This window comes from Callospermophilus lateralis, chromosome 15 (assembly GCF_048772815.1).
Source record: "Callospermophilus lateralis isolate mCalLat2 chromosome 15, mCalLat2.hap1, whole genome shotgun sequence".
NCBI classification, from domain to species: domain Eukaryota; kingdom Metazoa; phylum Chordata; class Mammalia; order Rodentia; family Sciuridae; genus Callospermophilus; species Callospermophilus lateralis.
The window spans coordinates 41,463,328-41,490,859 of NC_135319.1; the positions used below are offsets into that span (position 1 = coordinate 41,463,328).

At 37.4% G+C, this 27,532-nt stretch overlaps 1 protein-coding gene across 1 annotated transcript; it reads left to right on the forward strand.

Annotated features, from left to right (window-relative positions):
* Positions 1 to 3,175: 3,175 nt before the first annotated feature.
* On the forward strand, positions 3,176 to 26,080 carry Ddx21 (DExD-box helicase 21). Its single transcript, XM_076834326.1, has 15 exons — positions 3,176 to 3,321; positions 4,901 to 5,350; positions 6,472 to 6,547; positions 7,321 to 7,499; positions 9,117 to 9,234; positions 10,595 to 10,780; positions 11,958 to 12,103; positions 12,854 to 13,003; positions 13,478 to 13,639; positions 14,708 to 14,827; positions 16,693 to 16,766; positions 19,314 to 19,473; positions 20,240 to 20,374; positions 22,621 to 22,665; positions 23,310 to 26,080. The coding sequence occupies exons 1-15, from the start codon at positions 3,232 to 3,234 to the stop codon at positions 23,574 to 23,576; spliced, it is 2,358 nt and encodes a 785-aa protein (XP_076690441.1). The 5' UTR covers positions 3,176 to 3,231; the 3' UTR covers positions 23,577 to 26,080.
* The last annotated feature ends 1,452 nt before the right edge of the window (positions 26,081 to 27,532 follow it).

The following is a 27,532-nucleotide window of genomic DNA, read 5'->3' on the forward strand; positions in this document are numbered from 1 at the left end:
CGTGCGGCCTGGGTTCAATCCTCAGCACCACATACAAAGATGTTGTATCCGCCAAAAACTAAAAAATAAATATTAAAATTCTCTCTCTAAAAAAAAAAAAAAACTTAAAGGTATTAACCTGTCATAAATGCAATATTTTGAATTGCCTTTCTAAACGTTTGTTGAGTTTTATTTTGGAACTGGGGATTGAACCCAGAGGAGTTTTATCTCTGAGCTATATCCTCGGTCCTTTTTATTTTTTGAGGCTGCCCTCAAACTTGGGATCCTCTTGTCTCAGTCTTCCTCCTGAGTTGCTAGGATCACAGGAGTGTGTCACTATGCCCATCAATTGTGGGTTTTAAAAGCTCTTTTTTATTGTGCTTTTCATTCATTTTTGTATTTAATTTTCTCAAACTATGAATTTTTTTTTTAAAAATCAAAAGTAGGGGCTGGGGATGTGGCTCAGTGGTAGAGCGCTCTCCCAGCATGGGTGAGGCCTTGGGTTTGATTCTCAGAACCAAATAAAGAAATTTAAAAAGAAATCAAAAGTCCACTTATGGTTTTTTTTTTTTTTTTTTTTACACATTTTCTGTGCATTGTTTTATATCATAGTGGTTTCATTTTGATATATTCATAAAAGTATATAACAGTTTTTCTCTATTTCAATCCATAGTACTATCCCCTTCCCTGTCCTCTTCCTTCTCCCTGATCTCTTTCCTCTATTCTATAGATCTTCCTTCTACCTATTCATTTTTTAATTGGTGTATTGTAATTACATATAAAATAAAATTGGAATGCATTATGGTATATTCATATATGGACATAGCATAATTTGATCAACTTTTTCCCCTAATTCTTCCCCTTTGCCTTTACACTACTGCTCTTTATTTTTATTTATTTTATTTTTTTAGTTTTTGATAGACCTTTATTTTATTTATATGTGGTGCTGAGAATCAAATCCAATGCCTCACACATGTTACGCAAGTGCGCTACCGCTGAGTCCCAGCCCCAGCTCCCTTAATTTCTTTTGTAGTCCTAGATGGACAGAATGCCTTTATTTTATTTTTATGTGGTGCTGAGTGTTGAACCCAGTACCTCACACATGCTAGGCAAGCGCTTTCCCATTGAGCTACAGCTTCCGACCCACTTTTTTTTTCATTTGTACCAGGGATTAAAATCAGGGACACTCAATCACTGAGCCACATCCCCAGCCCCTTTTATATTTTATTTGGAGACAAGGTCCAGCTAAGTTGCGAGGCTGGCTTTGAACTCAGAATCCTCCTGCCTCAGCTTCCCAAGCCCCTAGGATTACAGGTGTTCACCATGTCCAGCATAGACGCCCCTTTTTGTTCCTCATTTCTCTATACAGCTTCCACATGTGAGGGAAAAACATTTGACCCTTGACTTTCTGTGTCCAGCTTATTTCACTTAGTGTGATTTTCTCCGTTTCTATCCATTTACCAGCAAATGACATAATTTCATTCTCTTTTATGGCTGAGTAGAACTTATTCATTCACATATTGATGGGCACTAGGATGATTCCATAACTTCTCTATTGTATATTGTGTTGCTATAAACATTGCTATGTGTATATCACTATAGCATGCTGATTTTAAAATCTTTTGGTAAATACTAAGGAATGTGATAGGTGAGTTATAATAGGTCCATTCCTAGACTTTTTTTTTGTACTGGGGATTGAACCTAGGGGTGACACTGAGTCACATCCATATCTATCTATCTATCTATCTAATCTATCTCATCTATCTATCTGTATCTATCTGTATGTCAGGGTCTCTCAATAGTGAAGGCTGGCCTCCAAGTTGTGATCCCTTCTTGTTTCATCCTCCCAAGTACTTGGATTATGGAGCCTGGCTATGAAGTGGTTTTGTTATTCCCCTTTCATGCCCAAGAAAATCGTGTTCGACTTAATTGTCCAAAATTACAGAGCAAATAATAGCAAAGACAAATTCTCAAAGCCAGATTATATTCAAACACATTTTATTTTTTATTTTTGGTGGTACTAGAAATTAAACCCAGGGCCTGGAGCATCCTAGGCAAATACTCTATCATTTAGCTACACTCCAGCCCTCTAACATATATTTTAAACTACCAAGAGAATCAATCTCCCAATTCATATATATATGAATTGTTGATAAGCCTTTACTTATTTATATGTGGTGCTGAGAATCAAACTCAGTGCCTCACACATACCAGTGCGCTACTGCTGAGACCCTGCCCCAATCTCCCAATTCTTTGATGAATAATTCTTCAGAAAAAGCTTACACCACTGTCAGTGACCATTCAATGGGCCACTTTCTCTTAAGTGCTTTAAGTCAAATTATGCAGAAGCCCCTGTTGGTTTCAAATGGAGAGCTAAGTGGTTTTGGCGCCCCTTTTACTGGTTCCAAGGCTAGGTGAGATGTCTCTGTGTTTCTTTCAAACAACTGACACTTGCCTCTAGAGGACCAGGCCTGGGTGTTGTCTGCTGGTGAATGCTAGCACCTGATACCGTGAATCCCAAAGGGGATGTTAGGTATGAATGACCAGACCGATTTTTTTGTTTGTTTGTTTTGGTACCAGGGATTGGGCGCTTAACCACTGAGCCACACCCCCAGCCCTTTTTAATATTTAGTGACGGGTCTCGCTGAGTTGCTTAAGGGCCTCGCTAAATTGCTGAGGGTGGCTTTGAATTCTCGGTCCTTCTCCCTTAGCCTTCTGAGCTGCAGGGATTACAGGCGTGAGCAACCGCGCTCAGGCCTTTCTTAATTATGGTTCTTATTCAGCGAATTTGGCCGTCATCTCTAAAAGGCGACGAAAATGACGTCACAAGATGAATAGCACAGATTCCTCCGAATATACAGGTGAAGATCCTTGCACACATTAGCTATCTAACAGCACTCGAGAGGCGCCACTCAAAGGAATTAGCAGTGGGCATTTACCAGGTGGGGCTGGCGAGAATCGGGCCAGTGTTCGAATGAGAATACAAAGCTAACCTTTGTGGTTCCCTCCAGTTCTATTCCTCTGCGAAGTCTTTCTAATTAGTCCATGCACCACAAACAATCAACTCACTAGGTCCCAGGAAGCCGGTACTTGAATCCACCACGTGGACCCCAGACTTCCTTATGCTCTGCGCTTCCGCCGGAAACGCTTTGCTATAGGAAGTGACGGAAGCTGGCTGGCCCAAGGGGGCTGTACTTTCCCTTCCTTTGCACGCGGTTGAAGAGACCGGTAGGCCTGGACGACTTTTGCTGAATGATGCCGGGGAAACTCCGTAGCGACTCCGGTTTGGAATCAGACATGGCCATGGAAAAGTTGGAGACCCGGCGAAAGCAAAACGTGAAGGTGATACCGAGGGGCCTGGGGCAAGGCAGAACCAGGGGCCGGGCAACGAGAGCAGCGGGGCCGGCAGTACGGGAGACATGCCGGGCTGAGAGCGTGTTGCACGCGGCGAGGACCGGCATGTCCAGGTGCCGGGCCTGGAGCTGGGCAGGCGGGAGTCCAACAGTGGCCCTTTCTCTGACCAGTGGACGCATTGTCCTCCGGACGGAGTCTGCTCTGTAGCTCCGACCTCTTCTCTCATCTTTTACGCGGCAGCAAGCCCAGGGAGCTTTGGCAGAGAGGCCGGATTGAGCTGGAGAGAGGATCACTGTCCCTCCGGGTCCCGGGGAATTGGGAGTTCCGCACACCATGCACGAAGTTGAAGGTCCACTTTAGGCCCCACGTTGTGGGCTCAGACTTAACTCCAGGTTGAGCGTGCGCGAAGGGAATTATAAATAAGTTTGGAGACTGAAGCTTTAGACGAAGGAGCTCTTAAATCCGTCCGCGCAGCACACGTGGACTGCATAAGCAGTGACATTTTCCTTACTTGTTTTACTACAATAAGGGAAGTACAGTTTGCTCCTCGGTAAGCAGCTCAGAAGATGAGGTAATCCAATCTTAGTATTTATTGACAAGATCGTCTGTGGAAATGTAGAGAGAGTGTGCGAACTGACCACCCTATTTCTTACATAGGCCGGCAGTGGCTGTAGTTAAAATAGCCCTGGTAGTCTTCTGGTTCTTGCCTGTTGCTTAATAAGACTGAAGAGTAAGACTGAAGGTTGTGATTTAACTTGTGACCGAGTCTGTTCTGAAAGTCAGTGGAAACAAGATTGTTCCTGAATTTGTGTTGTACACGCCTTGGAATTTACTTTCTTTGCTGTTTCTGGGTCTGATAGGTGGCTCTTAAAACAGCACTATTTTGGCCTGGTAGGAAGCCCAAGGAACATCAAATTTGTTGTCCACAGTGAGGAGGTAGTGGCTTTCATTTACTCATTCTGCATCAGTAAGTGTGTTCAACTGTGGAATGGATGCTTCCTCATCAAGAGAGACATAAGCAGGGCTGGGCATGTGGCTCAATGGAGAGTTCCATCTCCAGTACCAAGATCTACTTCAGATCACTTAGGAAAATTCTGATTTATGATTTGGCCAATAGGAATTGCATAGTTACTAGAAGATACTCTTGACTTTTCAAGCTAATAAAACTGTTTTTATATATTTATCTTCATATAGGTAAGAAGTGGTATTAAAAAGCATACTGGGTCTGGGGTTGTGGCCCAGAGGTAGAGCGCTAGCCTACCCTGTGTGAGGCACTGGGTTCGATCCTCAGCATCACATAAAAATAAAATGAATAAATTAAAGGTATAAAAAAAATAAATAAAGATATTGTGTTCACCTGTAACTAAAAAATATTTTTTAAAAAAGCCTACTGATTTCTACCTTACGACAATAGGAATAACAAATGATGAAATGCCCCAAAATTATGTTCTTCATAATTGTGATCTTAAAGTGATCCAGAATTGATATGTCATAGTTGAATGATATGTCATAAATGTCATAAATGATGTTTTGTTTTGTATATGTGTTTTCTTTATCAATTTTTTAGAAAGATAGAAAAGAGCAGCCGAAGTCTAATAAGACTGAAGAATGTGCAGAAGGAAAAGAAGAAACTCTTACCCCCAAAACCAAAAAAGTTAAAAACAAACCAGGGCCTTCTGAAGCTGAAACAAATTCTCCTAAATCCAAAAAGGCAAAAAAGCAAGAGGAGCCTATTCAAGATGACATTATTTCTCCTAAAACCAAAAGTGCAAAAAAGAAAAAGGAAAAGGAGCTTCTTGAAAAGGAAGTTGTCTCTCCTAAAACCAAAAAAGTAATAAAAAATGAGGAACCTTCTGAAGAAGATGTAGATGCTCCTAAACCCAAGAAAATGAAGAAAGAGAAGGAAGTAAATGGAGATATTGGAGAGAAAAGTCCCAAACTAAAGAATGGATTCTCTCATTCTGAACCTGACTCCAATGAAGCTGCCAGTGAAGAAAGTAACAGTGAAATAGAGCAGGTAAAGTTGCATAGGTAGAATGTATCTTTCAATGTTTCAGAAATAGATAATGCTACACATACATATCCTATTTTTTAATGTTATTATATTTCTCGTATATTTATTTATTTAATTTTATGGGTTGCTGGGGATTGAACCCAGTGCCTCACACATGCTAGGCAAGCACTCTACCATTGAGCTACAACCACAGCTCTGCACATGCTGTTTTGATAGTAGAAGGACATTTTTTATCTCAGCAATCCTTGGAGGTATCTTGAGTTGCAGGGTGAGAATTCATCTTAAAAATTACAGTGTTGAGGATCCGGGATATAGCTTAATCGGTAGAGGGCTTGCCTCACATGCAGAAGGCCATGGGTTCAATCCCAGCGCCACACACACAAAAAAAATCTTAAATAAATCTTTTTGTTTAAGCCATTAAGTAATTTTGAGTTGAATAGGATTAAATGTCCTTTTGGAACTCAGTTCTTTCACCCTTCAGAAACTTAGTCATGAAAGAAAACTTGTGGGCTGGTCATGTGGCTCAGTAGTAGAGTGTTTGTCTAACATGCCCAAGGCCCTGGATTTAATCCCCAGCATCACAGAAAAATCCTAACATGTTTTCTGTTTGCCATAGGTTATGATCACAATTGACATTTTTCCATAATTATAAGGGGAAAAATTTTAGGAAATGGATAAATTTATCTGAGGAGGGGAGCTTCCTAGAATTTTAGCATTCATTCATTCAGTTAACACTGAATACTTTTCAGATACAGAGGCAACCTGTTGTTAAATTTTGATGTTTCCTTATGGTACAATGTATTTAGGATTGTACCTTATGCAGTCTTGAATCCTGCTCTTTCTACTTTATATAAGAATTTTTCCTTATTTTTAAATATTTAATGTTTAATGGCTACATAACCTCTTGCAAATGTTTATAAATTTATTTAATATCTATTTATTTATTTGTGATGCTGAGGATTGAACCCAAGGCCTCGCACACGCTAGGCAAACACTCTACCACTGAGCCACAACCCCAATCCCCTTAAAAAGTTGTTTTTGAAGAGATTCTTTTGTTTCTTTCTCAGAAGAGTTCTGTATTAACTTTTATGTGAGTTATGATTTCTTTCTGTGGTCCTTGACAGGAAATACCTGTGGAACAAAAAGAAGGCGCTTTTTCTAATTTTCCCATATCTGAAGAGACTATTAAACTTCTCAAAGGTAATGTTCTCGGAAATATTACATATTGTCAGAACATATTATTCAGAAGCACTACATTTTTGTTGGATGAACCAGAATGTGATCTTATTTTTGGACAATATAGGCAATCAGATAATGAAGTAGACCAGTATATTCATAGTAGGACTATGGTAGTGATAGTCTTGGCTACCTCTAATAAGTGGTTAAAATTTACCCTTTACTCAGAAGTATAATGGCTGATACTGCTGATTAATGCCATGTTCAGTTTTCCTTTTCATCTTCTGCTTGAGGTATCTCTAGGTTAATACCAGATTGATTCAGAATTTATCTTAACATTCTGCCTATGAATTGCTGGGTAGTCTTAGATGCTCCACAAAGTGTTTTCTGAATCAGTTGCAGCACAATCTGGATTGCAAAGTGTTTGATTTTTTTTAGGCTCACAAGATTGTCTGACAAGTGACTTGCTCTCTTAATATATTAAATATTTATTATAATTTGATGCATTAAATGTTTGCAAATATTTTCCAGATTCTTCATTATCAGAATATATTTGAGCCTGACTTTGTAGTTGTTGACCAAAAGGTAAAATTCATTAATTCTGTAGGACTAGAAATATTGATTAAGTTTCAGTCTTTGGTTATCCTGGTATTTTAAGAATTATATTGTCAGCATTAGAAGTATAGCTCAGTAACAGATTGCATGTTTAGAAGGCAAAAGGCCCTGGGTTTAAACCCCACCCTGCCAAAAAGAAAAAAAAAAAGCCGTGTTGGCTAATGTGGTTTATTTGTTCATAGCCCGTGGAGTGACCTTCCTGTTTCCTATACAAGCAAAGACGTTTCACCATGTCTATAGTGGGAAGGACTTAATTGCACAGGCGCGGACAGGAACTGGGAAGACATTCTCCTTTGCCATCCCTCTGATTGAGAAACTTCAGAGTGAGCTGCAAGATAGGAAAAGAGGCCGTCCCCCTCAGGTAATTCTTAAGTGGACCTCAGGCTCCAAGACAGCGCAGGACGAATCTCTCTGGGCATGCTTTACATATCCAACTATTTTTATTGGATTCGCCTTAAAGCCAACCATTGTGTTTACTATTAATCTTTATCTGAAGGTAAATCAGGCTGATTCTTTTTAAGATTATTGTTCATAAACCCTTTATATTTAAGATTTATACTCTGTCCTATGATTGTGATCACCAGTAACATTAATGTTCATTATACTCCTTTTACTTATTTATTTAAAAATTTTTTTTTTTTTTTTAGTTATACATGGCACAGTATCTTTATTTTGTTTTTTATTTTAATGTGGTGCTGAGGATCGAACCCAGTGCCTCACATATGCAAGGCAAGCGCTCTGTCACTGAGCCACTACCCCAGCTCATCATCATACTCCTTTTAAACTATAGATTGTGCCTGGAGTTCACACATTTGGTTAAGTGTCTTTGACATCTGACGGATAAAGTATTTTTAGTAGAAGAACTTCACTACAGGTTCTTCTGTGCCAGACTGCTTGAGTTTAAATAATCTAGATTCTGCCTCTAACTACACTTTTGGTTTCAGTTAAGTAATTTATACTCTGGTGTCTACTTCAAAAGGCTATTATGAGAATGAGATCAGAATAACGTAAAGTACTTAGTAGAACGTAAGTCACAGGAAAAGCAAAAGTATCAGCTAATGGTATCATCATCATCATCATCATCCTCAGTATAGCTTCTTCTTCATATCATTATTTTCCTAGATTGCTGTTTTATGAAACTTCCTACAGTTCCTTCCTGGAGAATTTGGATATCCACTTCTTTTTTTATTTATTTTTGGTACAAGAGATTGACCCAGGGGCACTTAATCACCAAGTCATATCCCTAGCCCTTATTATTTTTTATTTTGACACAGAGTCTCACAAAGTTGCTTAGGGCTTTGCTAAGTTTCTGAGGCTGGCTCTGAAACTTGCGATTCTCCTGCTTTAGCATCCTGCGTTGCTGGGATTACAGGTGGGTGTCACCACACCCAGCTTCTATTTCTCTTCTGACTGGTGATCACAAACTTCGAAGTATATTTGGAACCATAGTTATGTATATATATATATATTTTTTTTTTTGGTACCAGGGGCATTTAACCACTAAACCACTTCCAACCCTTTTTTGTATTTTAGAGACAGGGTCTCACTGAGTTGCTTAAGGCCTCACTAAATTGCTGAGACTGGCATTGAACTCATGGTCCTCCTGTCTTTTTTAAAATATTATTATTATTATTATTATTTTTAAATATTTATTTGTAGATGAACACAGTATCTTTATTTATTTTTATGTTCTGAGGATTGAACCTAGTGCCTCCACATGCTAGACAAGCACTTTACCACTGAGCTACAGCCCCAGCCCCGATCCTCCTGACTTTCCCTCCCAAGCTGTTGGGATTATAGGCATGTGCCACCACACCCAGCTCCATAGTTAGAATTTTTATAATATATTGGAAAACACATAATAGATGTTTTTAAACTATATCAAAAATTCAATAGTAAGTTGACCTTTCAGTTGGATTCCCAAGTGATAAAAAATAATACACATTACTTTGAAATAAATGAGGTCTTTTTCTTTCAGGTTCTGGTTCTTGCACCTACAAGGGAGTTGGCAAGTCAAGTAAGCAGAGACTTCAGTAACATCACAAAAAAGCTTTCAGTGGCCTGTTTTTATGGTGGAACTCCCTATGGAGGTCAAAGTAAGTAAATTCAAAAGCAGGAGAAGGAATTTGTCATTCATTATTTTTGATGCCATGATGGGATTCCTTTTGACTTTCATATCTGTCTTCTCTCCCTGGTCTAGTCATTTTATGGTGTTTGTCTTTTGCCATTTTTGTTTAAAGATGGTCAAAAACATGTTTCTGAGTAATGATGGGTAAATTCTATATATGGTTCTTAGGACTTTTGCATTACCTACCAATATTTACATAAGGATTACAAAGGTAAAATGTTGAGGGCTGGGGATATAGCTCAGTTGGTAGTGTGCTTGCCTTATATGCCCGAGGCCCTGGGTTTGATCCCCAGCACCACAAAAAATAAGTAAATAAAAACTAAAAGTAACTTGTTGAAATCAAGAGGACAGAATCAGTAGGGTCCTAGAAATTAGAAAGTCAAAATTTGAAGTCATTCTATTTTCTATCAGTTCTGCATCCTTCTTGTTTGTTTTCTTTCCTGTAGGGGGGCTGACTTTTTAGGGACCCCAGGGCCTAATAGCTCCTGCTTTAGCAGTTCATCACTTCCCAGTTACGACCTTGCAGCTTGAATATGTAGTGTATATATGAGGGGATTTAAGGCATTAAAAAAATCTCAGTATTGGCACACAAAGCTTCTGATTATTTCTTTCCAACTTTAGTAGAATGAATGTAAACCTTGGCATCAGAAAGTCATTTGAATCTAGACTCTGCTCAGTGAGTAGTTTTGTGACTTTATGCTCAAGTTGCTTAATTTTTTAATGCTTTACTTTCCTTATCTATAAAATAGGTTAATAAACCTACCTTTCAGGGATATTATGAGGATTAAGTTGTATAAAATGTGTAAAGTGCCTAGTATGATCCCTAAACTATACTGGAAACTTGAGAAGGAGAGTGGGATCTGGGGTGCTTGCCTAGTTCTTTGCCCTTATGGTGGGGGGACCTCATCCCAGTTACAAGAAATGCTTTAATTTCCCTAGATGTTTCTGTACACTATGAGAATGTTTGAAATTCTACTGTTTTGTCCTCCCTATACCTTTTTACCTTGTAGAAAGTTCTTAGTTAAGATTCTTATCTCCACTCTATGTAACCTTGACACTTTCTGCTAGCCGAGCAAGCCATTCTTTCCTGGTGCACTTTCCAATTGTATAATTTAATATAATGGACTGTCACTTCTTACATGCTTTTCCCTGCTGGATCAGAAGCACCTTGAGTGTCTCTATAGCTGCCTAATCAGTATTTGTAGCATATTACTTTGTACTATTTAATCAGTATTTTTTAAATGGAAATGCATTTAAATGGTACCCCAGAATGATAAAAGGATTTTCTTTAAAAATACAGCCAATCTTTTCTTTGGTGTTCTTTATAGTTGAAAAAATGCGGAATGGGATTGATATCCTGGTTGGGACGCCAGGTCGTATCAAAGACCACCTACAGAATGGCAAGCTAGATCTCTCCAAACTTAAACATGTTGTCCTGGATGAAGTTGACCAGATGTTGGATATGGGTTTTGCTGATCAAGTAGAAGAGATTTTATGTGTGGCATACAAGAAAGGTAAACCCCAGAGTTGAAGAACTAATAAAAAGGACCTGAGGAAGGGTGGTGATGATGTAATCTTCTAAGAGATAAATGAAATTTTAGGGAATTTCAAGGGGATTTATTTTATTTGGGAAAATGAGCAGTTTATAAATAATCATGATTTATCACATAATTGCAATGAGGGAAAGTTAAAAGAAAAATTATATATTTTATCAATTCTGTGTACTTTGCTTTTGGTGTATTCCAGGTATTCTGTGTGTTATTGTGTGTATGTGTGCAAGTGCCAGTTGTAATCTTATTCTTATGTATTAAAACTCAGCATAACAGCCACCTGCATGGGAACACATGCCTATAATTCCTGCTACTCAGTAACCTGAGGCAGGAAGATTGCAAGTTCAAAGCCAGCCTCAGCAACTTAGCAAGCCCCTAAGCAATTTAGTGAGACCCTGTGTCAAAATATAAAAAAGGCTGGGGATATAGCTAGCTCAGTGGTATAGAGTGTGTTCCATTCCCTCTACTGGAAAAGGAAAAAAAAAAAATTCTTAGAATCACTTCTACAGATTTTCTTGGACCTCAATATCTGAAATTAGTTCTTCAGGATAGATTTCCAAAAGTAGAATTATTGCCTTAAAAGTTATTAATAGTTCATGCTTTTCAATATACATTGCCGAATTATTCTTCAAGAAGATTCTGCCAGCTTTATACCACTATTCGAAATGTGTGTGAATGCAGTGATACTCTTAAGGGAAACAAAAAATAATAGGTGATCTCAAGAAACGAATAAATGTGAATTCAAAATTGATAAAATATTAAGCAAATATCAAGGAGTATATAAATGTGTATAGAATCTCTTGCAGTTTTTGAACAGCTTGTTTAGATAATCTGTTGGTTACTAGTCTTTTTTAGTTGATAAATTTCACTATATTAGAAAAATTTGTTTCATGATTCTTAAAGGCCAATGATCAGAAAAACAGAATACATTTAAAGTGCTTTAATTGTTTCAAAGAGCCTTTACATAAATTATTCCAGTAGCATTTCTTTGCGTGTTGGAAATCTTTTTTTATATTGTGTCTTTACTGCATGGCTAGCCTCAAATAATTTCTGATGAATGCATGGAAGTATTAGGTGAGGTAAAATACTGTGTAGGCTTGTTTGGATTTTTCATAATGACTTTTTTTTCCCCCCCCCAAAGATTCTGAAGACAATCCCCAAACATTGCTTTTTTCTGCAACATGCCCTCATTGGGTATTTAATGTTGCTAAGAAATACATGAAATCTACATATGAACAGGTGGACCTGATTGGTAAAAAGACTCAGAAAACAGCAATAACTGTGGAGGTAAATGATTGATTTAGTTGCCGGAATTGGTATAAAATTGTCTGTAATTTGTTTCTTTTCTGATAATATTAGGACTGCCAAATATAGTTTCTTTCCAGGTAAATGTCAAATCTATGTGAAAAGTTAAGTAAAGATATATTTCTACTTGTGTTGCATATGGTTTTCTGTATTCTCTAAATTTCATCATCTTGTAGACTAATTTCAGAATCACTTGGACCCTAAAGTGTCTGAATTATGTAAACAAAGAAATTACACTTAGAATTTAAATACTAGAGGGCAACAGAGAATACGGATGTTTTATTCTAAAGCTGTTTTCATCTTAGGGTCCGGTACCTAGATGAATTCATTTCATCTAGGAACATAGTAGTGTAGTAACTGACTATGGATTGTATTTTAAAACAGATGAAAAAACAAAACATACAGAAACTTTAAAAAATTCTCAATTACTTGGCTTCCTGTAGGAATCTGTGTAATTGCTTTTTTTTCCCCTTTATTTTCACTTAAGTAAGAAAACAGAAGCCAGGTGCTCTCTGGAGAGAATGGAGAGGCACAGGGGAACAGACCATGTTGCTCTTAATTTTAGTGGTTTGGTTACTTTTTTTTTTCCTTAGCAGTGGTGGCAGTAATCTGCCTGGTTAGGCTTAAGCCCTTGTTCCAGTACCAAGACATTAGACCTTGGTATTGAGCATGACATTTGAGGTTCCAGCAAGGCCTTCTAAATAGATTTTTTTTTCTTCCTCTCTTAAATAGCATCTAGCTATCAAGTGCCACTGGACTCAGAGGGCAGCAGTTATTGGAGATGTGATCCGAGTGTATAGTGGTCATCAAGGGCGTACTATCATCTTCTGTGAAACCAAGAAAGAAGCCCAGGAGCTGTCACAGAATGCATCTATAAAGCAGGTTAGTCCCTCTCATGCCTGCAAAGCTAGAGTCATCAACAAGTCTTCACTTTGGGCATATCTACTCTTAGTCTGTTCATTTATCTAATGACTTCCAAGTTTATTTTAGGTCAGAAGTAAGAGGATACTTTTCTCAAGAATGGTCAGGTTATCTATCCATCCATGTTAGAGCTTATCTAATGTTATCAGTCTCATCAAACAGAGAGGATAGGATGACTCAGGTAAACCTAAAACTACTCTGACAAAAATAGGTGTGATCTCTCTGGTTTGGTGTTCCTAACCCTGATGTGTATATTTAAATATAGTCGACAGAGGATTTGAAAATAATTTGGAGGTTCCTCCATGTAAGAAGATATATGTTTTCCCCTTTATTATATTTTCAGCAGGAGTATTATTAAAATATTAGCTTTTATAAACCTAGTTGAGGATGTATTAGTGGAGCTAGTTTTCTTAAGCCAGTTTATTTCTTCTGCAGGATGCCCAGTCATTGCATGGAGACATTCCACAGAAGCAAAGGGAAATCACCTTGAAGGGTTTTAGAAATGGTGATTTTGGAGTTTTGGTAGCCACCAATGTTGCTGCACGTGGGTTAGATATCCCTGAGGTTGATTTGGTTGTACAAAGCTCTCCACCAAAGGTATGTATTTTATACATAGGTTTTGTCACTTGCATGTGCTTATAATAATTAATCTTTTCAGTGCTAGGATGCTGTGGTGAGTTTAAAAATAAAGCCTGTTATTTGAAACTCTTTTCTGTAGAATTGACTTCTGAGTGGAAGAACAGTCAGTGGGCAGAGGTTGGAATGATAATTTTCTGGTTAGACGGGAATTCTGAGAGACTTCATGGAGGTAGTACAGTTTTGAACAGGATCTTGAAATTGGTAGAAGATTTAGATGGGGTAGTTGTGGAATACATAAATGCATGAGCTTGAAGAGGACTAAAGAGAAAAGTCCTGGAGGGAGACACCAACCTCTGTGTTAGAACTATTGAGGTTTGTGAGTTATAGAACCTTTTGTTTATGTGTTGTGGATAGTGCTTATGTAAGTAAAAGTCAGTCTAAAATCTGTTCCACTCACCTCCATTGCTTTCCCTCAAATTGTCAAATGTCTCTTAATTAAAGTTTGCTTAAACTGATGGAAAAACAAAACAAAACCCCGATTACTATGAATTTACTACTTCTTAAAGGAAATCCCTTAAGTGTGACATAAATCTTGTTTCATGAACCTGTAGACTTGTGCTGTGCAGTATGGTAGCCACTAGTCATGCATCTGTTAAACATTTGAAATGCAACTAGTATGGATTTGTATATGTTGTAAGTGTAAAATACACACTGGACTTTAAAAAACTTTTATTAAAATTTGAAGGCTTATGAAAAAGGATATAAACTATCTTGTTAATTTGTACATAGATAATATATTGAAATAAGACTTGGATATATTAAATTAAATATTTTAAGTTAAATATTCTATTTTACTTTAGTTGTGGTACTTAAAAACTGGAAATACACATATGCCTCTTGGAAAAAGCACTGTTTTACACAGGGTTTTTAAGTGTCTCAGGTGTTTGGTTTGAAGTGCTAAGGGACCTCCTCCCTTATGCCCCAGGCACACCATACTTGCTAGCCCTTGTTGTAGAGACATAGTATTCTCAGGTGTTTGTTTTTTTGTTGTTGTTGTTGTGTTACTTGTGTGTTTTACTTCAATAGGATGTAGAGTCCTACATTCACCGTTCTGGGCGGACGGGTAGAGCTGGAAGGACAGGAGTTTGCATCTGCTTCTATCAACACAAGGAAGAATATCAATTAGCACAAGTGGAGCAAAAAGCGGTAAAGCTATTTTCCTAGCTTTCATCTAGTAGATAACATTGTTAATCTTTTGACTTCAATTTTAATTTCAAATTATTATTTTTCTTCTAGCATATTTTTCTTCTAGCATATGACTCTTACTGAAAGCTTGTTAAGTATATGTTTTACGTTGTCCTACAAAGTCCATTTTGAAATAATTTTGTATTTGAAAGCAGGAGTTTCTGGCTGGTGATGTGGCTCAAGCGGTAACATGCTCGCCTGGCATGCGCCGAGCACTGGGTTCAGTCCTCAGTACCATATAAAATAAAATAAAGACGTGTGTCCACCAAAAACTGAAAAAATAAATATTAAAAAATTCTTTTCTCTCTTCTCTCTCTTTCTCTCTTAAAAAAAAAAAAAAAAGCAGGAGTTTCCTTTTTATGTTTGAAAAGCATTTTTTGGATTATTAACATTAGAAATATTTGATCAGGTATAGGAATTGCTTGAAAACAAAAGAATTGACGTGGCTATTGTCAAAAGGATAAAGGGAGAGGAGAGGCTAATTTCCTTATAGAATTTTATTTTATTTATATGTTTGAGGGTGGGCAAGGCAAACCCTTACAACTGGCAGAAGGGGATGCTATGGAATCTGGCTAGCAAGGTCATCTGGGTGGACAGTCCACTTGCTTATATCTTGAGCCTAATGCAACGTTTCCCTTCACTCTAATTGAAGGTAGAATTTTAATAATGTATATAGAACTTTCTCCTCCAGGAGATGAAGCTTAACTTCTTTTCTCCTTGAGTGGACTACACTTCATGACTGAGTAGTAAATGACTTACAAAGAATAGAGTATGTGTCAGGCACCAGTGCACTCTTCTGTAATCCCAGTGACTTGGCAGGCTGGAGCAGGAGAGTCACAGTTTGGAGGTCATCCTCTACAGTGTAGTGAGAATGTAGCTCAGTGGTAAAGTGTCCCTGGGTTCCATCTCTAGTACCAAAAGAAAAACATAATGGAGGAAGTTGAAGACTTTTTGTCTGTGTACTTGGAATTGAACATGGAAGTGCTCTATCACTAAGCTACATCCCCAGCTTTTTTTAAATTTTAAGACAGGGTCTTACTAAGTTAGTAAAGCTGGCCTCAAATTTGGCATTTCTCTTACTTCAGCCTCATAGTAGTTGAGATTATAGGCATGCCACCTCCATGTCCAACTTTAGGAGTTGGACTTTTACAATGGAGAATCTGGCAAACATTACCTAAGCAGGGAATCTCAAATTGAGGGCTATTCTATAAAAGAACTTTTTTTTTTTTTAAGAGAGAGAGAGAGAGAGAATTCCAATATTTTTTAGTTTTCGGCGGACACAACATCTTTGTTTGTATGTGGTGCTGAGGATCAAACCCGGGCCGCACGCATGCCAGGCGAGCGCGCTACCGCTTGAGCCACATCCCCAGCCCCTATAAAAGAACTCTTTAAAGCTGTTAAGGTCATGGAAAACCAGGAAAGATAGGCATGGAATAAAGTCTAGGATTCAGTTAATAGTAATTTTATCAATGTTGGTTTCTTAGTTCTTAAAAATGTGCCATAGTAACATGAAATGTTAACAATGGTAGGAATTTGGTGGGTGGTATACAAGAACTTTGTACTGCCTTTGTAACTTTTTTTTTTTAATATCAGTTGTTAATAGACCTTTATTTTATTTATATGTGGTGCTGAGAATTGAACCTGGTGCCTCACACATGCTAGGCAAGCTCTCTACCACTGAGCCACAAAACCAGTCACCCTTTGTAACTTTTTTTTGTTTTCTATTTAATACTTTGATTTGGTAGGTATAAAAAATTATGGAGCTACTTAATAATGGAAACAAGTGATGACCATGGTATGTTAAACTATGGATTGTTTTCTTACAGGGAATTAAATTTAAACGAATAGGTGTTCCTTCTGCAACAGAAATAATAAAAGCTTCCAGCAAAGATGCCATCAGGTATGTTCCCTACCCTCACTGTGGACTGTGTAGTGTTTGTTGTGTGTATTGAATATGAATGCCTTTGTGTAGTACCTCTGGGATTTGGCCTTTTAAATTTTGTTTTTTTATTTGTTTTTATTTTCTGTCGTTCTGAATATTAACACACACACACACACACACACAGAGTACTGGGGATTAAACCCAGGGGTACCCACTGACATACATTCCCCAACTCTTATTTTTAAGACAGGGTCTCACGAAGTTTTCCAGGCTGGCCTTGAACTTGCAGTACTCTTGGCTCAGCCTCCCAGATCACTGTGATTATAGGCATGTGTCATCATGCCCAACTTTTATCCATTATTTTAACAAATTTCATAACCTTATTTAAGGAATGATAACTGAGATGTGTGTAGGTGCTTCATGTCCAGTTACTGATTAGATTTGATCACAGTTTATATTCTAGATCTTCATTAATTACTATCCCATTTGGTAGAATAAAAACTTTTTTTTGGTGGAGGTGGTAGGAATTGAACCTAGGACCTCACACTTGCAAGGCAAGTGCTGTACTGCTGAGCTAAATTATCAGCCCTGAAAACTGATTATTTCTTTAGGTTCTAGTAAATATCTAGATAGTAAGGATTGGGTAAACTAACAGTGTTTGGAGATGTTACTGGCATTGAAAACAAAGAGTGTATTTATATGAGATTGTTCTACAAACTGAAGGATATTTAACTGTTTAGAATTCCTGACTGTTTCTCCTGTGCATCATATGCATGGGGTAAGTAGGGTTGGCATTATGAAAACCATTTTCCTTTTCCTCCTAAGGTGAGATACGATTCAGGTAGAATCTATCCCCTCTTGTCAACTGTTCTTCAAAGCAAAATCTGATAGGCAGTTCCACTACTCTCTTAATGTGAAATATCCTGTCATCATTAAGGTTCGCAGGAAACTATTTCACGCCTTCATCCTCATTTATTTTATTATCTAAATTAACTTCAGTAGTTGCTAAGAAACTACTGAGGTTGAGAATCAATCTGGGAGTACTCTCTGCAGTTGCTATTATACATGTGTGAAATACTTGTCTTAAAAATAGGCAGGGGAAGGGTTGGGGTTTTGGCTCAGTGGTAGAGTGCTCACCTAGCATGTATGAGGCACTGGGTTCGATCCTCAGCACCACATAAAAATAAAATAAAGATATTGTGCCAACCTAAAACTGAAAGAAAAAAAGTTAGGGGAGAACCAGGCTTGGTGATGCAGGCCCATAATCCCAGCGATTTGGGAGGCTGAGGCAGAGGATGGTGAGTTTAAAGCCAATCTCAGCAACTTAGTGGGGCACTTAGCAATTCAGAAAGACCCTGTCTCTAAGAAAATGTATTTTTTTAGAAGGGCTGGGTATATTGTTCAGTGGTCAAGCACCCCTGGGTTCTATCCCTGGTACAAAAAAAGAAAAAAAAAAAGGAAGGGGGACTAGATCCAATGTGTCCTTCATGACTTAACCCAGAAAGCAGTTTGACTCTAAAGTCGAAATGACAAGCTGAAAGGCTGGGCACAGAGTACTCAGTGGTGTGTCTCTTGCCTAGCATGCAAGAGGTCCTGGGTTCAAATCCGTAGCATCATGAAAAGGAAGAGCCCACAACAAAATGATGAGTAGCTATACTATTGCAGCATCAGACTGGTGGCTGGGTGGTATTCAAATATGGTATAATAGTGCTTCCGGATTCAATAAACTGAAGTTAATTTAGATAATAAAATAAATGAGGATGAACGTATAAAATGATTTCCTGCAGACCTTAATGGTGACAGGATATTTCACATTAAGAAAGTAGTGGAACTGACCATCATATTTTGCTTTAAAGAACAGTTGATAAGAGGGGATAGATTCTACCTGAACCATACCCAAAAGAGATTATTTGGGGCAGAGGTGAGGGGAGGAAAGAATGGGCAGAGAAATAATTGTATAGTTGAAATCTATATATGCAGTTGTCTGATAGCTTGGGAACGTTCAGCAAATGAAAAGATTTTAACTCAATATTTTTCAAAATTATTTTAGCTTCATCAATTTAAACCTGATTTGGGTACAGGCAGGTGCTACACTACACACCTACAATCTCAGCACCTCAGAAAGTTGGGGCAGAAGGATTGAAAGTTTTGAGGCAAGCCTCAGAAACTGAAAATTTATAAATTTTTATAAAAAAGAGCTGGGGCTGTAGCTCAGTGGTAACATGCCCCTTGGTTCAGTCCTCAGTTCCAAAAAAAAAAAAAGAAGAAAGAAATGAATAAGTAAACCTGATTTGGGGCATTATTTTTCTTTTCCCTTAGAATGTAAATAGCTATATATTTTCTGATTATAAAAATAATGTTTATTGGGGGAAAAGAAATCACATTATTTATCATCATTTTTAATGGCAATATGGCATTTTATTGTATAAACATTTTTCTTATCTGTATATATGAGTAGACCATACTGATGCACATTTTCAAATTCTTTATACTTTGAGCATATTGTCAATCACACCATGCTGTTACTTGTAACTTCTAACAAATGTACTCTCAATCAAATCACAGGCTTTTAGACTCTGTCCCTCCTACTGCCATTAACCACTTCAAGGAGTCAGCCCAGAAGCTGATAGAGGAGAAGGGAGCCGTGGAGGCTTTAGCAGCAGCTCTGGCACATATTTCAGGTGCCACATCAGTAGATCAACGCTCCTTGATCAATTCAGAAGCGGTATTTCTGATACCTTGTATTTGGGGTTTTAGTAGGATTTGAAAGGGTTCATTTAAACTTGCCAGTTTTTGCTGTCTTGTAAAAGTAGGAAACTACTAACTGCATTTTACCTTTTTCTAATTGAAAATGTACATTCAAGTCCATAGAGACAAAATAAATTAATGTTTGTCAGTGGTTGGGTGGAGGGAGAAATGGCAAAGACTGCTAATAGGGATGAGTTTCTTTTTCTTTTTAGGGTGATGAAATGTTCTAGAATTGTAAATAGTGGAGATGGTTGCAAACTTTCAATTTACTAAACAACCCACTGCATTTTATACTTAAAATGTGAATTTTGTGGTATACGAATAGTATCTTAATTCTTTTAATTCCTTATGAGCCAAACATATACACATAAATACAATATAATTTAGCCAGGATATCTAGAAAATTTTTAGAAAGTTTTTATGCTTTTACTTTCCTTTTATAAGTTGAAGTTTTAAAATTTTTATTAAATATAGTTTCATGTGTGAGAAATAATATGAGGTCCCCTATACACTGCCCAGTTTCCCCCAGTGGTTATATTTTAGAAAACTATGTTACCACAATAAAGATGTTGACATGATTTAATCAATCAATCTTATTAAGAGACTGATTCTGGTCTCTCCAGGGGCAGTGTATGCTTTTTTTAGAGGGAACTTTCAGAAATACTTTAGAATATAAGAGTAAGTGTTTATGATGTAGATTTGTTTTTTGAGACTTTTAATTTTGTTCCCCTTTCTTCCATAAGGGTTTTGTGACCATGATCTTGAGGTGCTCAATTGAAATGCCGAATATTAGTTATGCTTGGAAAGAACTAAAAGAGCAACTGGGCGAGGATATTGATTCCAAAGTGAAGGGAATGGTCTTTCTGAAAGGAAAGCTGGTAAGGCTGGGCCCTTTCTCAGACTTCACTTTGGTTCAGTAGCTGAATGTGGGCAGTAAAACAGAATGATGTCTTCTTGGTGTTCTGTGGGGAGGCTGCCTTTATTTTTTCACTCTGTGTCTGCACTGACCCCTGTAATTGGGAGGCTCTTAGTTACTGACAACTAACTACCCATGTCTATGTTTCCAGCCCAAACCATTCTGTACACCATGCAAGCCAAAAAGATCAAATTACTGCACTGATAACTTCACATGGCTTAATTAAGTAACTAATTCAGCATATTTCCTTTTTTGGTGGTAGTGGGGATGGGATTCAATTTACATGCAATGCAAGCACTCTATAACACTGAGCTAAGCCAGCCTACCCTCCCCCGCCCCCCCTTTTTGTTTAATCTTTTTTTGAGACAATGTCTCACTAAATTACTGAGGCTGGCTTCTAATTTGCAATCTTCCTATCTCAATCTCCTGAGAAGCTGGGATTACAGGCATGCACCAACATGCCTAGCTTTAGTTCATGTTCTTGAATTCAGGTTCAAAATTTGAATTTTTGCTGGGTACAGTGGTGCACACCTATAGCCTCAGCAACTTTGTGAGGCCCTTACCAACCTAGTGAAATTCTGTCTCAAAATAAAAAAATAATAAGGGATAGGGATGTGGCTCAGTGGTTAAGTGCCCCTTAGCCAATCCCTGGCGCAATAAATAAATAAATAAATAATTCTTGCCTGCCAAACCTAGAAAACTTCATTTTTCCTTTGTGGGAAAATGGGTGAAAGGCACAGATCTATTATGAAAATAGTTTTAACTGGAATCCTGAAGAGCCTCAGGTTTCCAAAGGTGCACTGCTGGTGAAAGAAATCATATTTACCCCAAAGGTATGTGGAGTTGCTTGAGGTAAACAGTGTGATCAAACAGGCAGTGAGCTGTCTTCAGGTAAAGGTAAACCTGCCCTGGTTACCAGTTTCAGCTCCATCTCATCATCCCCAACACCCTTTACTCTGGCTGTGCCAAGTACACTGTGCTGTCTTCATTCATGAGTGAAGACTGAGCCCCTACTTTTCCAGTATTTTATTCTCCTCAGTGTCCCTTAAATTTCCCTGTAAAGCTTTGCTGTCCTTACCAGGCAGAGTTAGAGGCATCGTTATCTGTACTTCAGAGTTCTTAGGACATAATATTTATTTCTGTAATTTTTGCCTTGCTGTAATTTGCTTTCTGACTGAAATCCTCAAGAGCACTGTGATCTACACAGTGGTAAAAATATGCATTTTAATCATCTGTACCCCATTGAATGATATTGTACTCTAAACGCTAAGTAAGTATGTGAATGGAGAGTCCCATGATTGGCAGAATCCATCAGTACCTAATGATACTCGTGTTAGCATTGGGCGAACTTCTGGGCAAAAGGGGTGCTTCTGATAAAATCCTGTAGTTAAAAGATAATAGGGAGAGGAGTGGCTGTCTGTTACAGGGTAGTTTTTGACAGGCTGGTGGGTAACTTCCCTTGGAGAGGAGGGCACTTACCATCAAAGATCTTATCCTACAGCATTAACTTTTTCATCCTCTTTCACAGGTGGCTGAATTATGAAAAACTAGAAAATTAAGTTTTTGTTGTTGTTATTTGTTTTGTTTTGTTTCTTGCTCTTAGTTTGGTCGTTTTAAATAGCTGGCAGTGCTTTTCTAATGGAAGGCAGTAAAGTGTAATGGTTTTTAAGCCCTACACACCATATTTTAAATACCTGCCCCACTTAAATTGTTGTGGGGCTTTACACAAGTCAATCAGACTCTCCAATTTTGTTTCTTCAGCTATAAAATATAGCTAGTAGCCTTTCTGTACCATCCCGCAAGGTCCAACTTAACTCTTTACTTAAAAAAAGAAAAGAGAAAAAAGTAGTTGAGAGGTACTCAAGGATTAAGCACAGTGTGATAGCCAATAATATATCTACAGTCAAGAAGTTCCAAATTGTTTTGAGTCTTTCTTAACTGTTCCTTGGCTTTCTGTTTTTGTGTTTTGGGTAGCTGTAGTGTATTGGCTTTAGACTAAAGTTCATTTAAAATTAATATCTGAAAGCTGGTATATGCCTGGGAGGCTGAGGCAGGAGAATCATGAGTTCAAAGGTCAGCCTCACCCTTTTTCTAAATAAATACATAAAACTGGGTGAGTTTTATTATTATTTTCTTTGCAATACTTGTATTTATGGTATCACTTAGTGTGTATTAATTATATTAACTTATATTTTCTTTGATTTCTAGGGTGTTTGTTTTGATGTCCCTACTGCAGCAGTCACAGAAATACAGGTATTTTCTCTTGGACTTTTTGTTTTTACAGTACTGGAGGTTGAACCCAGGGCTTTTTACACATGCTCAGCAAGTGCTCCAACACTGAACTATACCTTCCCCCCTTTCTCCTGGACATTTTAAAGTTAATATACATAAGCTGGGAAGTGTTCATTGTGAAAATACAGAATGATAGGGTGGCGGACACGACAGCTCTGGTCTCTGATCAAAAGACAGTTGAGAATTACATTTTGGTACTTTTTTCTCCTGTTCTTTTTATTCTCACATTTGTTGTTGAGCCTGCCTTTTTTCCTTTCTAGAGTTATAGTGATGTCCAGGCCCTCCCCACCCATGTTATACATGTTTTCATACACATTTTAACTTGAGAGATGGATTTGTAAATGTGCATTTGTTTCATTACCCCTGACAGCTAGAGACCAAGTAGAGGTGAAATGAAAAAATGATGGAGTGAGGAGGCTCCAAGTGAAAATTATTTTCTAGTGGTATCTGGGCTATGAGAGTCAGTATTTGGAACAATGGCCTTTTAACACTTATGTTATCAACCTAGTTGTTTGTTGGAGAAATGACAACAATGTTGTTTTTTTCATGCCTTTTAAACCATTTGAATAAAAATCAAAGGTGAAAACAGAACTTTCTCTCAACAGGAGAAATGGCATGATTCACGCCGCTGGCAGCTCACTGTGGCCACTGAGCAACCTGAGCTGGAAGGACCACGGGAAGGATATCGAAGCTTTAGGGGTCAGCGAGAAGGCAGCCGTGGTTTCAGAGGACAGCGGGATGGAAAAAGAAGCTTCAGGGGACAGCGGGGAGGAAGTAGAAACTTCAGAGGAGGATCAGGAGGTGGAAACAAAAGCAACAGATCACAAAACAAAGGCCAGAAACGGAGTTTTAGTAAAGCATTTGGTCAGTGATTAGAAGTAGAGGATTTGTGTGGCAGAAACAGGACTATGGCACCATGGAACTGAGTGGTATTTTTCACACAGAATCAAAGGCAGGTTGTTTCCTTTTGACCACTTGGCCAGTCCATATCCCCAGAAGAAAGACAGGCTTAATCTAAATAATTTCATCTGATCATTATCATTTCTAACTTTATTGCTTTTATCGGGTTTTTCTTTTGAAAAGTAATGAATTGATTACATTGTTATTCTGATATATTCTCTGTAGATATAAGATAGAATCAAGCATGTATGTCTATACTTGTAAGTTGATCTTCTTGTGTTTGTGTGCTGGGGATTGAACCCAGGGCCTCCCACATGCTAAGCATGTGCCCTGTCACTAAGCTACTTAATAGTAGCTTAATAGTGTGCTCTTAATAGTATGCTCTTAATTGTATGCTTCCCTAAAGTAAATATTTACGGGAATATAACAATCTGTGAAGGACCACATTAGCCTTTAAAAGTCAAAAGCTTTGTTTTGTAATTGGTATCTTCAGCCTCCTGCCAGGTACTTATTTGTGTGGTCCTCTAATTTGCCTTCTGAGAATTTATACTGAGCAATGTTTTGAAATGAGTTTCAAACTTAGCTAGGTTGTGATAGTTTATGCCTGTGTATATGGTCTAGATTTGAAGGATGAAATAACATTCAATATAGATTACCCATGGTCATGTGCATTTTTAAACGCTTTTAGCTTCTCACTGTAAGGTGAGTCATGCTTCAGTAAGTTCTTCACAGATAATATATATATAGAGAGAGAGAGAAATACATTTTGATAGAAAGCCTGTGTCTTTAAGGAATTCCAAATGTATAAGATGGCTCTGTAGCTTTCTTTGTAAATAAGGAGGCTAGATAAATAGTGTTTGAATGATTGTACTCCACTTCTTCCTATTGGAAGATCAACATTATTAAGAAGGAATTAAGGGAATAGGGAACACAGGTTTGTGTAGAGTATGTGCAAAAAAACTCTCACTGAAAATATTCTTTACATGTAAGAAGGAACATTAATAAGTGAAAAGCAAAGAGTACAAGTGAAGATGCATGATAAAACATTATTTTAATGATTGATGTGTATTTCAAGAGGTTTACTTTTAATGGGCAAACTGGGGTTTGGGGGGAGAATGGTCTGCTGTAGTTTCTCAATAGCCTAGATTTTAAAGCCACAGAGTAGGACCTGTTTCTGTAAAACCAATTCTCTCTTAAATGCTTTCATTGATTTAGAGACTTCCTTTAAGACAAACTGAATGGTTATTTAAGTTGTTTCTCTGTGGGAACTGAATACTTACTGTAGCTCCTGTCAGATAACTATACCTGAGGACTTCAGTGTTTGTTGGAAACATTCTACACAGCATAGGCACTCCAGAGTGGCATTGTCCTCTTGCCTTAATTTCTAGAAATTGTCTTTGATCTGTTTTTTCCTCTAATTGCCTCTCACTTGATCAACTAGCAAAAAGGGGCTCTGATAGCCAATTTAGCTCCTGATCATTGAAAACATCCTTTTTCTGTTTGAGCTTCAGTTTTATCCTTAAGTCTGGGACCAGGTATTTCTTGCTGTTTGAGAATTCTCTTGGCCTTTTATTCTTTTATCCATTTGTCAATTTTATCACTTTGTTTTTATTCCTCATGGATTCCCATCAAGCCACAGGGAATTAGGAGAAGGTATTTGATGACAATCCACATGTGCCTTTGGGTTATAATTTATTAGATTCTGGTTTTGTTCAGATACTTGGACATGCTTTAGTAAAAACTAAAACATCGAACAATATGGATAGGAATGGATAACCTCCTCAGGCAGTTTTGAAGAATATAGTAACTGTGCATGATGGGAGTACACACCTATAACCCCAGCTGTTCTGGAGGCTAAGTCAGGAGGATCACAAGTTTGAGGCCAGCCTGGACAAATGATGATATTTTGTCTCAATGAAATTTTGAAAGGGGCTGGATGTGGTAGAGCACTTGCCTACCATGTGTGAGACCTTGGGTTTGATCCCAAGTACTAAAAAGATTTGGTAGCTAACCTTTAGGAAAGATAGCTAAACCTTTTTTATGTGGATTATGGATTAGCCTAAATTAGAAAAATGATCAGGCATAATGAAGAGTGAAAAGGAAGAGTAATAGGAATTTCACTTTATACAACTTAATTTTAAGAAAAACATGGCTCTTTCAATAAACGAAGCTAACATTTCTTTTGGATTCCAGAATTCAAACCATATTTATAAGTGTATAATTGAGCTGTTATTTGGTTTAAATGGACTTTTTGGGCTAGCCTGGGAAATGTTACCATTTTTACTGTTTTCTACAGAGAAAATATTTTCAGAGTTATGTGTTAAATAATTCAACGGACTTAAAAATTACAACCCATTTTTGTGTTGGAGTTCTGTGCAGTGCTTCCTCTGCAGTTGTACATAAAATGTTTTTACTGTAAATGAGTTAATATAACATGTTACTTTATGCCATAATAAAAAAAGATATTAGTACTTTATGGTTTTGGTGGCTTTTTGTTTTCTAAAATGAAAGTAGCCCAAAATCATATTATAAAAATAATAAAAGTTGACCATAAAAATCTAAGAATAAAAACAAAGTCAAGAGTCACACCATGTCTGATATTTTGGTGAGCAATATTACGTATATTCATTTATAAAATTAGAGTCATCCAGTTTTGTGACTCATCTGGAATTGTTTCCCTGCCCCCCCCAACGTTCTGTACACACCTTTCTGTAAACACAGATCTACAATGTTTCTTAGTGTTTTGCACAGAGGATTGAACTTCAGTACTTTACCACTTAGCTATTCCCCCAAGTTCCCTGCCTTTTTTTTTTTTTTTTTTTTTAAATAAAGATTGAGATGGTCTCACTGAATTGCTGAGGCTGTCCTCAAACTTGGGCTCCTCCTACCTTAGTCTCTCAAGTAGCAGGGATTATAGGTGTGTGCTACCATTCCCCACTCCAGTGATATTTTTGATACCGTGTTTTCTCAAATAGATAAGCCACTATACATTTAACTCAGACTGGCTAACCACATCGGTATTTCCTCATTTTTCACTATCTTAGGCAACTCTACAGTTATATCCTACTTTATATCTGTATATTTGTCTGTTATTTTAGGATATGTTTTCTAAAAGAATTGCAGAGTGAAAGTGAATGTACTTGAGTTTTTGGTGTAAATTGCTCTCCAAATTAGTACCAATTTACATTTCAATCAATGTCTGTGAGAACCTGTTTCCCTGCACCACTGCACAATTAGATTTTATCTTTTTCAGTTTGCTAGGCACCAAGTAAAATTGCATTGTTTTATTTGCATTCTTTAATTGAGGAATAACATCTCATAATGGCTATTTATGTTATTTTTATTCATTATACATTTGTCAGTTTTTAAATTGGGAGCTGTCTTTTGTTGATAAGAGTTCTTTATTAGTTATTAGCGTGTAACATTTTCCAAATTCATTTGTATTTCCACTGAAGTGTTTTTTTGACATGGATATATTTTTATGCAAATGTAACCCGACTTTTATTGTTTTTATTATCAAGGAAATGCCTAAATAAATTCTCAAGTTTCACTTGCTCGTAATTGACTTAAAAATAACTAATTTTGGAGGTCATGCAAGCTGTATAATACATTATTATTCTTTCACTAGCTTTGCTGTAGGTATTACCTTTGATGTGATAATGGTTGTCTGGGGTATTTTTCAGGGTCTCTTGCTGAAAGTACTTGGGCTTGCAGATAATCTGGTTTGGGGTGACAGGAAAGGAATGAAAATTCTTAGCATTTCTGTCTTCATATTGTGTCTGTCTGCACTGTAGCCTTAACCTTTGAGTCAGATTCTACACACTTTTTTTTTTTAATACTGTGGGTTTTATTTTTTATTTTTTTTATTTTTATTTTTTAAAATATTTTATTTACATTTTGGTTTTCGGCAGACAAAACATCTTTGTAT